This window comes from Haplochromis burtoni, unplaced genomic scaffold (genome assembly GCF_018398535.1).
Source record: "Haplochromis burtoni strain Fernald_Lab_line unplaced genomic scaffold, NCSU_Asbu1 Contig_13, whole genome shotgun sequence".
Classification (NCBI taxonomy): domain Eukaryota; kingdom Metazoa; phylum Chordata; class Actinopteri; order Cichliformes; family Cichlidae; genus Haplochromis; species Haplochromis burtoni.
This window is the reverse complement of record NW_024582374.1, coordinates 3700946-3715140: the sequence shown is the minus strand read 5'-3', so window position 1 is coordinate 3715140 and position 14195 is coordinate 3700946. Positions and strand designations below refer to the sequence as shown.

The window sequence follows — 14195 nt, the reverse complement described above, 5'->3', positions numbered from 1 at the left end:
CCCCCGCACACCCCCACCCCTCCCAAACACAAACACTGGAGAGGTGCTTGCACTGGCTGCTATGAGCCCCTTCCCATACACAGAGCAATTTTCAAAAGAAAACACGCTGAGTGTACTCTTCTACGTTTGGGAGGGTGTCCGAGGGGGTGATTGGGTTGCGTGCTGCAAACGCAGAAATTAATAGTTAATGGGATGTAGGTAAGTGTGTTGTAAGTATTTGTAGGAGACGGGTGGAAAGCAGCAGACAGGTGGAAGGTAAAAGGGAGAAATGGCGCCCAGAGATGGTGTAGGAGGAGTGTGTGTATGTGTGTGTGAGGTTAAGGCACCACCTCTGCAGCCACATGTTCCCCTGCTGACTGAGGATCGAATCCTGCCAGAACGCACTGTGTGTCCCTCTCAGCTTCCCTACTGTCTCAATAAAACGGGAGCAAATTGGAGAGAGAAAGCGAGCGGGAAAGATGCCATCCCTATGGGGTCTCCACCTGCTGCTGCTGGTATTGTCTGATACTTTCATACTCGCCTTCAGTAATGTCTCACTCTCACGCTGTGTGTGTGTGTGTGTGTCTTGATGCATTTAAGGACAGATTTCTCTTTTTATATTCTCCTTGTGTGTGTGTGTGTGTGTGTGTGTGTGTGTGTGTGTGTGTGTGTGTGTGTGTGTGTGAGGAGGCTGTGATTATGCTGAAGTGGCTGGAGCCAAGCAGTGGCGCTGTGTGTCTAATTACAGTGGAGCAGAGCCCATTGATCAGCCATTGCAGTCCAATCTGTTTACTACAGATGTCTAACCTGCACACTTGCGCATCCATCATATTCATATTTCACATCAACACTGCTGCTATATATATCAGGCAAACATGCTAATACGCCACATACAAATTTGTCCATGCTTGTACGAACAGCGAGCGTATCATCATGTATAATACTTTGATTTATTAAAGGTTTAAGAGTAGTAATGATGGTGAGAAAAGGGAGGAGGAGGATGCCATTTCTTTAGTGTCTGAAATGATTCACAGTAAGAAAAAAGTAGAACACTAAAGAATCAGAAAGACTACAACGAGAAAGCATATTTACATCATCATGTATTTATTGTATTTCTCTTTCTTGAAGATACTCTAAAAATGCCAAAGTAAATCCCACCTGGTAGTTCCAGGGATAAATATTGACAGGCTAGCTTATATCCCGGATTTCTTTGTCTCCTAAACCGATAAAAGTTAATATTTAAGATGTTTTCTTTTTCCCAATAAATGGAGCTGCTTACTTCATTCTAATGTATATGAACAGTTCATCATTTGTGTCTTCCTTTATAAAGAAACTCTGCTGAGAATTACTCTTTCAGTCACGTCAGAGTTTGAACATCAAGGTTCCAGTGATAAAGCTTAAGTGCTCAAACATTTCCAGGTGTGATGAAATCTCTATTTATTCTATACTCGACAACTTGTACTGGATCATCACGGCCATCGGGGAGAAGCGTACAGCCCATCAGAGACATGCCAGACAGTATGGATTAAACGTGTGTGCAAGAGGATTCGTTTCCCAGCAGGACAATGAGCCTAACATGTATCTAAGCTCCACTGGGCTTTTTTGAAGTCCGAGGAGGAGCAGCAGAGCAGTGCTGACATGTGTGACATGTCTGCTCCTATTCGAAACACAGAACCTCTGGAATGGTCGTGAAGAGTGCTGAGTTAATCATTTTTTCTTATAAAAGCTAAAAATACTAAATAACATTCAGCTTCATTTAAATTAGTTTTTTCAAGCTGCATTTTTAAATACGCTTCCCAAGATACCTGTGTTTATTAATGTAGCTCCTCGTTACACATGAGCATGGACTGCATCTCATACAAGAGTATTTTTGTTATGGGTTTTGCTGCTTTTAGTACAGCTTCTTCTATTTTTTATCAATATAGATTGATTACTGTCTTTAGGTTAATAATAATAATAATAATGATGATGATATTTAATATATATTACAACACTCAGTTCTCCATTTATCTTATGCAGCTTCCAGCTGGTATGAGCAGCTTTACTTCCTCCTGTCTAACTTTTTTCTTCCTGTGTGGTTTGTCCAGACACACACACACAACCTCACACCAAAAATAGGACCCCTGTAAAAATCCCATCCAGCCAAATACAACAGCTTTAATGTTTTAAACGCTTTCAAAAATGTTTTCTCATTTATTTGTATTACGATTTATCAAACCGCATCAGATCTCAAAGAGTTCCTAATGGTTAAATGTTCTCTCCAATGCCTAAAAGGTAAGAAACACACATCCAAACGTTTTCGCCGTGAGTGCACCTGTGCGTGGGGAAGATGCAGAGTCAGCAGGACGAGTGTTTCTCTCTTAATGTGCCTCCACAGCAAGCTGACACAGTCCCGGACTCTCTCCACATCTTCTCCACCGGATAGTCACGTTCTGCCACCTCATCGACCGCTTGCTTTGTTCCGTTTCTGTCGGTAGGTGTCGCTCTCGTCGTGGCCCGGCTGCACGGGGCGCCATAGCGCGCTGCCTTTGCTACAGGCGCTGGATTTAGTAATCGATATCGATCGATCGGTGAGGAAGGGGGCCCTGATTACTGAACCAAGCTCGGCGTAGAAAAGAAAAAAATCGATCATTGCAGCTTTTAGAGCTACAGTAGGCACCGAGCAGAGAGACGGACATAAACTCATGCACAAAGAGCAGCCGGACAGGAGCAGAAATCCTGATTTGGCGCTGGGTGTTTTCCGAGGTGCGCGTGATGCTGATAAAAAGAGAAATAAGATTTCTATTTCTCGCTTTGGAGCTGAGAGCAGGAGCTGACCTACTTTGGAAGAATCCCTCGAGCTCCTCGCTAACATAGAAAGATTGATTCTCACAGCCACGTTTGTCCCGCGTGCCGCTATTTTACGCACGTACATCATATACAGGCTACACAGGTGTAATATCATTGACCATGAATATGCGCACGCAGTGGAAGTCCAGTTAATCCTCATGAATGTCAGCGAATGTCCCCGCAGACTGGCCCGTGCCTCCAGACATATGGAATTCTTTAATAATGCCTTTATGCGCGGATGAAAACGGTATAAGTTAGACTCATTTCTTTTCCACTGATGACATTAATATTCTTTGCTTCACGACAAACCAAGCGAGGTTAAGAGAAAGGCCCTGGGTGTCCAATATCGATCGATAGATTCGTGAATAATTCGTGTGTGAAATTCACTTCGTCCAATTAATTATGCCTCGGAGGGGGGAGTGGGCCTGGAGAGGAGATTCATGAAAGGGGCTGGAGACGTGAGAGCGCACCGGGCAGGAAGCGGAGTGATGATCCAGCTTTCTGTGCTGCTGAAACCCGAGCAGGAAAAGGAGTAAATTATCATCACCCGCTTCAGCTGTGATTTCTGCGCCCGGCTGAATACTCACAGCTGTCTTCACGAGGCCTCCTCGATCCCTGCAGATGTGAGCTCATCTGGAGCATTAATCATTTATCGATCATCGCTGCCCTTCCTGCTCATAATGAGAAAGTCAAACCGCCTAATATTGTGCCTGTATGAAACCACGATTACACATCTGCATAAAGAAACAGCCCTGCTTGTTTTCTAAACTTCTCTGGTTGGCCCTGTTTGTGATCCCTGGAAAGGAGACGAGGTCAACAGCGTATGCTGATTTAATTAATTTACCAATAAACATGTTTACGGGTTACGGTTGAGTGCCTTTATATCTATGCACACACACACACACACATACAGTGCCTCCCCTTTATTGTTGGAATGCAGTGCTGTCCTCACTAATAATCTACGCAGGCTGCTTGTAGCTGTACTCTTCTTCACATGGAGCATGCGTGATTGGGCAGTTTGGCGTTAAAGCTTCGGCCTGTTTATTAAGTGACGTCTCTGCTGCTTTGCATGGGCTATTGCTCTAAAGATTGATAGCAGTGTGCATATATATCCACACGGCCCTCTCTGCAGACTGTGGCATTCGGTTGCAGGGAAGTGCCAAGCTCTCACTCTCTCTCTCTCTCTTTCTCTCTCGCCAGGCCAAAACACTTCCTGCTCAATACTCCTTAATGTAATGAGTGAGAATTGGTGTTAATATACTGATAAAGCGGCACAATTTGTTTGTTTGCCTTCTCCTGCGACTCAGCTGCGAGGCATTTCTGTTCCAGCCCTTCAATAACACTCAACCTGAACTCAGTTACACCTTCGCCCACATCCCACCTTCAAGTCCGCGAGACTCTCTGCTGCCTGAAACGTTTGAAGCTAGCCATTACCTTTAGATTTGCTGTATTAGCTCTCACAACACTCTCATGCATGCACTGGAATTTGGATTTTCGTGTTAATTAGAGGATTTTTTTAAAAAGACATTTTTTAAAGATCCGTGTCAGCCTGAGATGCTCGAAAAGCTCTTTCGGTGCTGTTTTCATCCCAGCTCGTTATTAGTGAACCCAAGAAACTGCGCAGCGCTAAGAACATTCAATAATGAGCCGAGGCTGATGACTGTGATCATCACGCTTCTTATGAGGTTTTGGATAATTAAAAGCACTCAGCCATTTAAGCGCTGGACCGAGAGCACGGAGCTGAAATTTACCCCGCATTACTTTTTTTTTTGTTTAATAGCAGCCCTGTTCTGCACGCGCCATTTATTGTTATGAGTGGGTCCATTGTTAGAGTGATAATCTTATCTGTGATTATCATCGATTTCAGTGATAATTGCTTGAGTTATGTGTGATAGCTGTAATCATGATTCTTTTTTTATTATTACTGTGAATGTACAGACAGGTGGCCATAGGGATGCTTTCCCACAAACAACAGGTGGGAGTTTATTTTTTTTTCTTTAAAAAAAATAATATTTTTGGAGGTTTTTCGGTTAAATTTTGCTTTTACTGAATTCTGTTAAATTAACTTTCATATTTATGTTAAATCTTGTTAAGTAGTCGAAATGATAAACTATTTAATTTCTTTAATTTTTTTTATATAATTTCACCCCAGCAGCAAATTATTCTCATAAAACGAATCAGCATTTAATTAATTAAATAACTATGTAGTTTAATATTGAACCATCACGATCATTTACTGTAAATCAGATGTGGGGTGAAAATTATAAAAGAATATTTACCGACTTTGTTTTCTGTTCGAATCCCACACCATTGTTTTCAACTTTTAAATCTCGCGGGACTAGCAGGATCTGCGGACTTTAATTACCTTATTTTTATATTTGCACTCCTGAGTGGATGTGTGCACATTTTTGCGCCATTTGAGGGTTTCATATACTTGATTTCTCAGAAACAAAATATCTTCAAATGTCAGCTGGCCGCCGAGCTGTCACTTCTCTGCTAATTTTTTATTTGTCGCAGGAGAATCATCACACTGATCTGCAGTCGGATGATACTGTTTACTCTCCACGGGGACGCAGACAGGTTTTCAATATGCAGGATTTTCCAGATTCAGTTCAATACCGTCCTCACTCAATCATGCGAAGAGAGAGTCAACACAAATATTTCCAGCCCTTATTTCCCAGCCCGTTATTGCACCCATGTAATTGCATTTATCTGATTTATTCTCTCCAATGCAAGACAAAGGATATTAAAATGGAGAAAATATATTATATAATAAAATAAGGCGATGTGTCTTTATCTGTTACAAAATGCACATTTTGAATGTAATGTTTAATTTTATATTATGTAGTCCTTTTAACACTGATGTATCGCTTGAGTTTTACTTTAAAAAGTGTGGAAATTATGTTTAGGTTTTTATTTTTGTACAATAAGATATAAAATATATTTTATTTAATTGGTTTTCTATTTTTGTGTGCAAAGTTTTTGATCAGCAAACAGCAGCAATTATTATTGAACGGTAGTTCAATAATAATACCAGTAGCAGTAATAAAAATTATAGTAATAATATTAATAAAAAAAATAATAATGATGATAATAATAATTTTGTTTTGATACACAAGGATATTCTATAATAATCTCTCACACACGCCTCAAAGTCAGAAATCCTGAAAAACGGAAATGCAGCGTCAGCGCATTCACGTCCCTCACCAAAGCAACAAATTAACCAAATTATTAATTTTAGCTTAAACCCGAAGGCAGTTCGTTATATTTAATAACATGTAACACAAAGGCTGCAAAGGCTGACATCGATTCATTCATCAATTGATTTCACAGTCGTTTTGTTCCTTTGTTGATCTGTGTGGGGTTGCCCAACCGGAGTTTCGGGTTGCATCTGTGGGTACGATAAGCGGTGTTCCTGTGTGTGTGTGTGTGTGTGTGTGTGTGTGTGTGTGTGTGTGTGTGTGTGTGTGTGTGTGTGTGTGTGTTGCGGTTTGGTTGTGATCGACCCCAGGAAGACTTAAGGCTCCGTACATACGAACCATCTGCAGGCTTCTTTCTTTCTTCCCAGATATGATTTTTACCTATTTTTTTATTTTATTTTATTTTTATTTTTACATCCAAAACATTGTTTACAAACTGTTTTACAGTGTGAGCTAAATGTCAGTTAAATCATTTAATCTTCTTTTGTGTCTGTCAAATATTTTCCCCCTTGGCGAGAGAAACAAATTTACAAAAGATGAATTTTTGCGATTATTTCTTATTTGAGTTTTTCACTCAAATTCATAATCTGTCTTTCTACCTTATGGATCTCCTTTAATGCGATGCTATATTACTTATTTATTTTATTATTATTATTATTATTTAAAGTCTTACAATGATCAAATGGATATCCGCCCTTTTCGTCTTTAATTGCTCGGACAGTGTCCTTGCCTTCTGTTCTTATCCTGCGCATTAAACGAGCCATTATCGGGCCTTTAATAACCGATGGCCTGTCAGAGCGCCAGATAAGAGGGGAGTGTGCGGAATCGCTGCTGCTTCGACGCCGCTGGACACTGATTTATAACTAGCGGTGGTTTTGGTTACTCAAATCCCCAATCACCCCTAAAAAAGTAATCTGTTACTTATTTCCTGAAGTATCAGAGACATTTGGAAAATAGCACAGCGAATCACTGTCTGGAATAAATCAGGGCTGATGACGAACTTGAACAGATCACGGTAAAATTAACAATTTGGAGCGAGTGAAAAGACGCCTGGCAGAAATGTCGGCACTGTGCACGAGCACAGGAGCTAGCAGAGCATGTGTTTTTTATTCGGGGGCACCCCGGCGTTACATAACTCCGGTCAACATTTTAATTGCTCACCAGCTGCTCTTTGGAGTCCTCACTTACTGATGCTCTTATGCAAACCACCACAGTCTGCAGACAAAGGCCCGCGGTGTCATTATAAAAGGTGTTGTTATAATAACACCTGTTATAACGACATTATAACGGCGATATTGTCCGTTATCATGCCTCAGCTCCACTGACGATTAGCTCATTTCACATTTAAAATCCTTTTGTGCACCTATTGAACTCCAAAGCGCGTGCACGAACAGCGAGATTAAATTAGGATTATCTTTGCTTTGGACCTTTTGTGTTTTTACTTGGAAGAAGGGGACGCGCGCGGTGCCATTAACCCTCTGATGTGATCCGCGTGCGTGCCGTTGACTCTGCCAGCAATTTGATTTAAAGGTCATTCTCTCCTATCGATCCGGTTTGGAGAGGGGGCGACTGAGCAGCGTAGGAATTGATCATCTAAAATAGAAGAGACGGTATTGGAGACTGTACGGAGCGCTGCTGCATTTATAATTGCTAACCACGCACCCCGTGTGAATTGGAACGTGCGCGCGCTGTGAGAGGAACGGGTGAAGACGTGGGAGAGACGACGCGGGCTCCGGCTTCAGTCAGGCTAATCTGATTTCTATTAAAATGACATTATTTTGAATAATAAGGTCGACGTGGTCAGAGCCGGCTATGCGGGACGGCCAGTGTGGGTGGGATGTGTAATGAGCAAAAAGAGGTTAAACGACTGTGAACTGTGAGTCGTCTCTCGCTGCTAATCCCACTATAGCACAGCCTTAAAGGGAAGCCAAACTCTCAGACTTTCACTTGACAGCTCCGTAAGATTCGTCCTGTTATGTGTTATGAAAGGTGAGCTGTTAATGGGAGGGAAGGTGTTGCATGGCGGAGATGGAGGGGGTTGCATGGCCGCATGGCGCAGCTCCAGAGATTGGAAGGAGATGCCGGGGAATGGAAATCGATACAGATTCAGGGCTCACCAGATCGGCCTTAACAATTGGCGCAGACGCACTCTGCATCCCGATCACACACATACTGGAGAGAAGAAATGGAGGAGGCGACAATTGCGAGGTGCTGGTGGTAAAACACTATCCTGTGGGAATTAACGTATATGGTTTTGCTTTGTGCTGTTTTGCAGTTCCAACATGACTCCAGCAGTGCATTATTATGAGTCCTCATTTCACACTCGAACATCAGGATTCCTCTAAATGTGTTTGTTTAGGAGTCCAGCCAGCCTCTCCACACGAGGCTACAGATAATGTCATTTCATTTGGAGTGAGCTTCACTGAACTCGGGATTTAAACAAAATAGCCTCGAGGTATAACCTCAAGAAAATGACTGTTGCCCTCCCACCAGGGGATTGAAAAGGCGATGCTTGTACACGCGTGTCTCAGTACTTACAGCACATGATGCTGTGCTTAACGAACAACGAAGCTCTGAAACCACAGCTGCACTGTTTACTCCCCTATCTTCCCCTCATACATCAATTATTAACGTACCAATCGATTATTTCGCAGGCCAGCATCAAGCCATCTTTTCATGTAAAAAAAATGCTGTTTGAGATTATCCCTCATCAATCACTTCTTAATGTTTCTACCAGTGAAACCCGTTATACTAGATTTAAAAAAAAAAAAAACATCACACCTTTTAGGCATTTTTATTACGTCAGGATATTTCCGTGAAAATCCCAAAATAAAGATGACCTCCACTTTGTATCTGCAGCTGCTAAAAGAAGCTGGAGATGTGATTTAAATGGAAACCCCGATGGGCTGGAAAGTAGGATGCGTGGTGGTGTGATTGACGCGATTGTGGATTGTAATATTGATCGTTGGGTGGAAGCTGTTGGATGAAATAATGGTGTTTAGAGGCCACAAGAACGGTATCAAGTATGTATTTGGAAAACTCCAGATCGCCACCTTCGACTGTCCTCAAACCTGCGGTGGATATTTCAGCACTCTGGACAGCGCCAGAAACTGACCAGCAGGAAAACGCTTTGTGGACATAAACACAAAGCTTTAACCACCTTGTGTGCCACACACAAACCAACACACATCGATTTAATTTAAAGAAAAGCAACAATTTAATTAAAATATACAAAACACCCAGAATTCATCAGTTTGATATAAAAGCCCGAGTTTATCTCAAAATGATGAGCCCCTAACCAAAATGAAGACCGTGCGTTGTAAGGAATGGAAATGGGCTGGGGATCTTAATAAACACATATATTTACCCAGGAAAATGAATGGATTAGTGCAGAGAGGAAAGGGCGCAGAGTGACGCTGATGGGGGGGATGGTGGTGGATGAGCTGGAGTATAGCTCCAGGATTAGGCCTGTGTAAACTGCATGTAGTCCATTGAAACATGAATAGAGGCCTCCCACCGTCATTCTCTACAATGTTTTTCCTCTGTGTCCTGTGGGTCTTGACCTCCACACCCTGGCACGTGCTCCGGCCATTTAGATGGAAATGAACCGCTTCTTTTTGACAGAGAGGGAGAGAGAGAAAGGGGGGACCCTGGCATGCCATGGCACATTATCACTGGTAAATGGAAGGAAACGAAGCGGGTATTCCTGGAAGGTAGGAATGTATTTTTTCTGATGATATTTTCCGTGTTGTCCAACATCTGTTGGAAAAACGTGAACATTACCCGGGTGCACGAACCCCCAAAGAACAAACAAGGGATTATACACCGCATAAACAAACAGAACATGATAACAGGAAAGAAAAATATGTGCAGGGGCGTTTTTTTAAACCAGCTGTCCCCTTTCCCAACCTTTTCCGGCTCCCGCCTTCTCCCCCTCCCTTCTGCTCCAGGGGAGAAACCAATGGGAGAGAGTGCTGAGGCGGGATAATTGATAGATGCACTGGCTATCCTTATCGATCAGGGCTGTATTGACTCGACCAAATACATTGAGATGGAGTGTGGAATTCAACACAGATGCAAAGACGAATTGTTTTCATCGTTAATGCGATCTTTAAATGTCCCCCAAACCTCACTCTGCCCGCGTCTCTCTTAAAGCTGCCCGCTTACACAACAGCCGTCTGCATAATATATGTTCAGAGTGTGGAAATGCCTTTTGTTTACGTGGCCAGTGTGTTACAGGTCTGCATATGAAGAACACGGTAAGTGGAGAAAGCATTAGGAGATGTTAAGCGTGAAGGACACACATCCCCCCTCCAAACGTGCCCACCTTTGCTCTGCTTTTCCTGTCGGCAGTGAATTGTCATGTGTGTGCGCGCGGACACTGGTATTTTCGCATTAGCTAAGCAGGGCAGCTGCATTGATTCGTGTGACTGTGATGAATTTGGAATAGTAATTTGAATTTATTGATTGATGTGGCCGAGCGAGTATGGCCCAGCCTCACTTTCAGCATCCAAACCCCCACCCGCCTCCCCCAACTCCCACTCCCAACCCACATGAAAGCCGAGGATAATTGTGATTTTAAATGCAATGAGTAAAATGTTGCTCCCTGCATTTACATACGAGTCATTTGTCATTTTAACCCACCTAGAGTGTCCTTGCTTCTGCTGTGGCAGCAGGTTGATGCACAGTGAAGGCTTAAGAATCAGCTTTTTCCAAAAAGAAGTATTTATTAATTGTGTGGTGGGAATTTCGAATAAACTTCATTTATTCATTTAATGTTGATAACATTTGCACTTTCTGGTAAACTAAAATGTGGTAAAACACTGCAGCTCTTATTTTCGTTCACCACTGAGCACCTCTAGTCTGTCCTGGACCTGAGCACATTCAAATATGCGGCAGCCGTGTGCTGCACAGGACTGTGCCACTCCAGCACGCTAGTTGAATTGAGGGTTTTATCCTGGTGCCGGGTGTGGAAGATATAAAACCCCACTGCCCAATTAGCTTTAACAGCAGTGGCACTTAAAGAGACAATTGTGGAGTGTTTAAATCTTTATTTACCAGAACCCCACTAAATACGCAAAGGAACAATTTACATGCCATTAAGTGCTTTTCAATAGGGCATTGACTGGAACTAAAATATGCCACTATATCTGCTTAATTGAACTGTTCACTGAAATACGACGCAGAAGCGCTGATTGACGTTTGGAAGAGCAGCGCGTCTAAACAAGGCCTTTACAGAAACATCAATGATGGGGGACCTTTCACTCACATCTTTGTATTAACTCCACCGTGGAGCTTGTTTTCATTTATATCCTATTAATCAGGTTGCAAGTGTTAAAGACTTTAAAGTAGGCAGAGATTTGGGTTCAAATCACAGCCTTTAATGTGACAATCTTTGCGCGATAAAAATCGAAACGATGGATCAAAGTGGCGAACCATTCAGAAAACCGAAATGCTGAGGCAGAGAGGGTTTGTGCCACATTTAGTATTTGTCCTGTTAAGCTGAGATCTCATATAACTTCACAAACAGCAATAAACAATTTCTCAGCACAATGACTAAATAGGCCTTAAATCAAATTAGTAGACAGAGATCCCAGAGAGAAGAGGGGACAACACAGACCAGAGAAAGACGCATCTGTTTGTGTCTTACAGATCCAGATCGATCATTTATCACTGCGCTACTCTGAAAGGGGACGCCTGGACCTGGAATATTGATCCATAGGAGGTCATGCTCCCCAGACTCTTTGGCCAGGCCTCAGACGATCCTTGTTTGTGACCACGCGCATATTTGACAAGGAGAGAGCCAAAGAATTAGATGAGGTTTGTTAAATAAATAAAACTGGGTGTTCGGGGCACAATGATATCAAAGTATAGCGTTTACCTTTCAAGTAAGATTTAATCAATTTCACTTCTCGCTCTGAGTTCCTTTGTTTCGCCTCTTTCTGCGTGCATGTGTGTGTGTGTGTGTGTGTGGTGTTGGGTGTGTGTGTGTTGTGGTGTAGAGAGGGAAGAGGAGAGAGAGAGAGAGATGAGAGAGAGAGGGAGAGAGAGAGAGAGAGAGGGTGAGAGAGAGAGTGAGACAGAGGAAGATGGATGCACGCATGCATACTGTACTCGTGCGTAAACGTGCGTAAAGCCAAAAGTGTCTGAGCAGACTCGGTTTGGTTTGGAGTCTGTCTGTTTATGACAGACAGCGCTTCTCTTTTGTTTATCACACAATGTATGTTTATATTACTGTGCATTGTAGCATCAATCAAAATATAGATCTCTCTAAACATTTAACACCTCAACTGTCATGATGAACTTTTACTCGATACAATCGACTAATAACTTCAACTAATGTCTATTTGAGCTGCTATTGACAGTCTCGCCACATTGACTTCTAATTGATCCCTCCACATCACTCAGGCTGTCTCCTCACTCACCTGCAAGCCTCAGCGCTGACATCCGCTGGAACTCGGGCTCCTGGAGCCACTTCCACATCCTCCTGAACGTCTCTCGGCCCGACTTGAGTTTACTCCAAGGTTTAGGATTCCGCAGCAGGTCAGACAGAGTTCCCTGGGACCGACACAAGATCCTCTGAGCAAAGATGGCCTGGGGGATGCTGTAGCGCTTGAGCTCTGCTGTTATTCGCTGTGCCACCTCCTTGGTGTTTATTTCTTCCACCTGCCCTGACCCAGCACCTTGCCCGCCTCCCACCACCGTCTGCCTGTCTCGGTCTGAGAGCATGGATCCGTTTGCCTGAGAGTGCGGATGGCTGTGATGGTGTATACCGTTCAAGGATGTCATTAGCCCGCCCCCGTGACCCCCGAGACCGCGGGCCAAGTGCTCTTCACCCCTGGACAGCATGGCTGCGTGAGACTCGAACCCCCCCGAGGAGAGCATCTTGTCGTTGGAGAGGTGAGCTCCGGGACCGTAGGCGCTGAGAGTCTGCTGGGAGCTGTGCAAAGACCCGAGCCCGTTGGACAGGGGTGACAAGGGCTGCCCCATCCCGGACATATCTTTGGGGTAGTGGCCATAGAGGTTACTCATAGAGGCGAGGCTTCGGTCGTCTCTCATCAGGGTGAAGCTGCCGCTGACATTCCCAGCTGCAAGTCTCTGGTGTGCTGGATGGTGGTGAGCATGCGGGTGTGGATGGTGAAATTTCTCCGAGACCGTGGATATGGGGGGCAGGTGCTGTAGCGGCGTCAGCGTTGTGTAGGTGCTGCTCAGGCTCATCCCGGAGTCGCACGACATGGTCATAGCCGGATGCAGGGGGCCAGACAAAGCGTGGTCTGGGCGATAGTCCCCCGCTCCCTCCAGTATCGAGGCCATGCTGGACACCATGGCTGACCGCCCGTGCGACACCAAGTTCCGATGCGACGCCGACGACTGGCGCGCGTGCGGGGAGTTCATTAAGTCGCTGGTTTGATGGGAGTGAGATACACCGTGCAGATTTCCGATGTTTTCCATTGTCAGCTCCATCGTTGAAAGGATCTTTATTTCCACCCCTCGCGCCACTCTCTCGCTCTCCCTCTCTCTCCCACTCCCTCTGTCGCTCTATCTCGCGCTCCTTTCCAATAAATTTGAAACGATTTCAAAGCCAAGCCATTGATTGGAGTTGCCTCTCCGCAGTCAATCCAGCATGGTTTTAAAGGATCGGGTCCCGGCCGCCAAACAAACCGCTGCTCGGTGCGTGAAGGTTTCTGCGCCTGCCTGGTTTCTCTCCGCTGAGCACCTTCTACTATACCCAAAGCGCTGCTCGGCTCGCTGTGTGTATATTGACGTGCCCGCGCTCCTGTTAAAATGAGACCGAGCCTGAGCCTGTGCGCAAGTGCGCGCCCCCGTGGCCTATCCTCGCACTCGCGAACCCTGTCTGGGGCCAATCTGACGTCACTGGCCCCCGTGTCAGGGCTCGCTCGCGTTGTAAAGCGTGGACCCTCAAATCCTCGAAAAGATTGCGTTAGACGCGTTAGATAAAAGACAGAATGCGCAACATTTACACTCAGATGGATAAGAAGGACCCGCTCCTTGTTTTGTCTGATAAAAGTGTTTCACAGGCGCCAGCAGCACATGTGATAGCTGTGTTGGAGGTTAAACATGACGCGTGTCACAACAGATCACGAGGGCAGGTAAAAAAGCACATCTGGAAGTGCAAGTCATGCCTAACAGTCTTGGTTTTTCCAACTGTAAATTAAGCATGCGCTA

The 14195-nt window shown here is 44.3% G+C and overlaps 1 protein-coding gene across 1 annotated transcript in view; it reads right to left on the bottom strand.

Annotated features, from left to right (window-relative positions):
• Positions 1-13932, bottom strand: part of onecut3a (one cut homeobox 3a) — a 15577-nt gene extending 1645 nt beyond the window's left edge. Inside the window, exon 1 of the mRNA XM_005932435.3 lies at positions 12434-13932. Within this exon, the coding sequence (XP_005932497.1) occupies positions 12434-13472 (1039 nt within the window). The 5' untranslated portion in view covers positions 13473-13932. The remainder of the gene's footprint in view (positions 1-12433) is intronic.
• Positions 13933-14195: the final 263 nt, after the last annotated feature.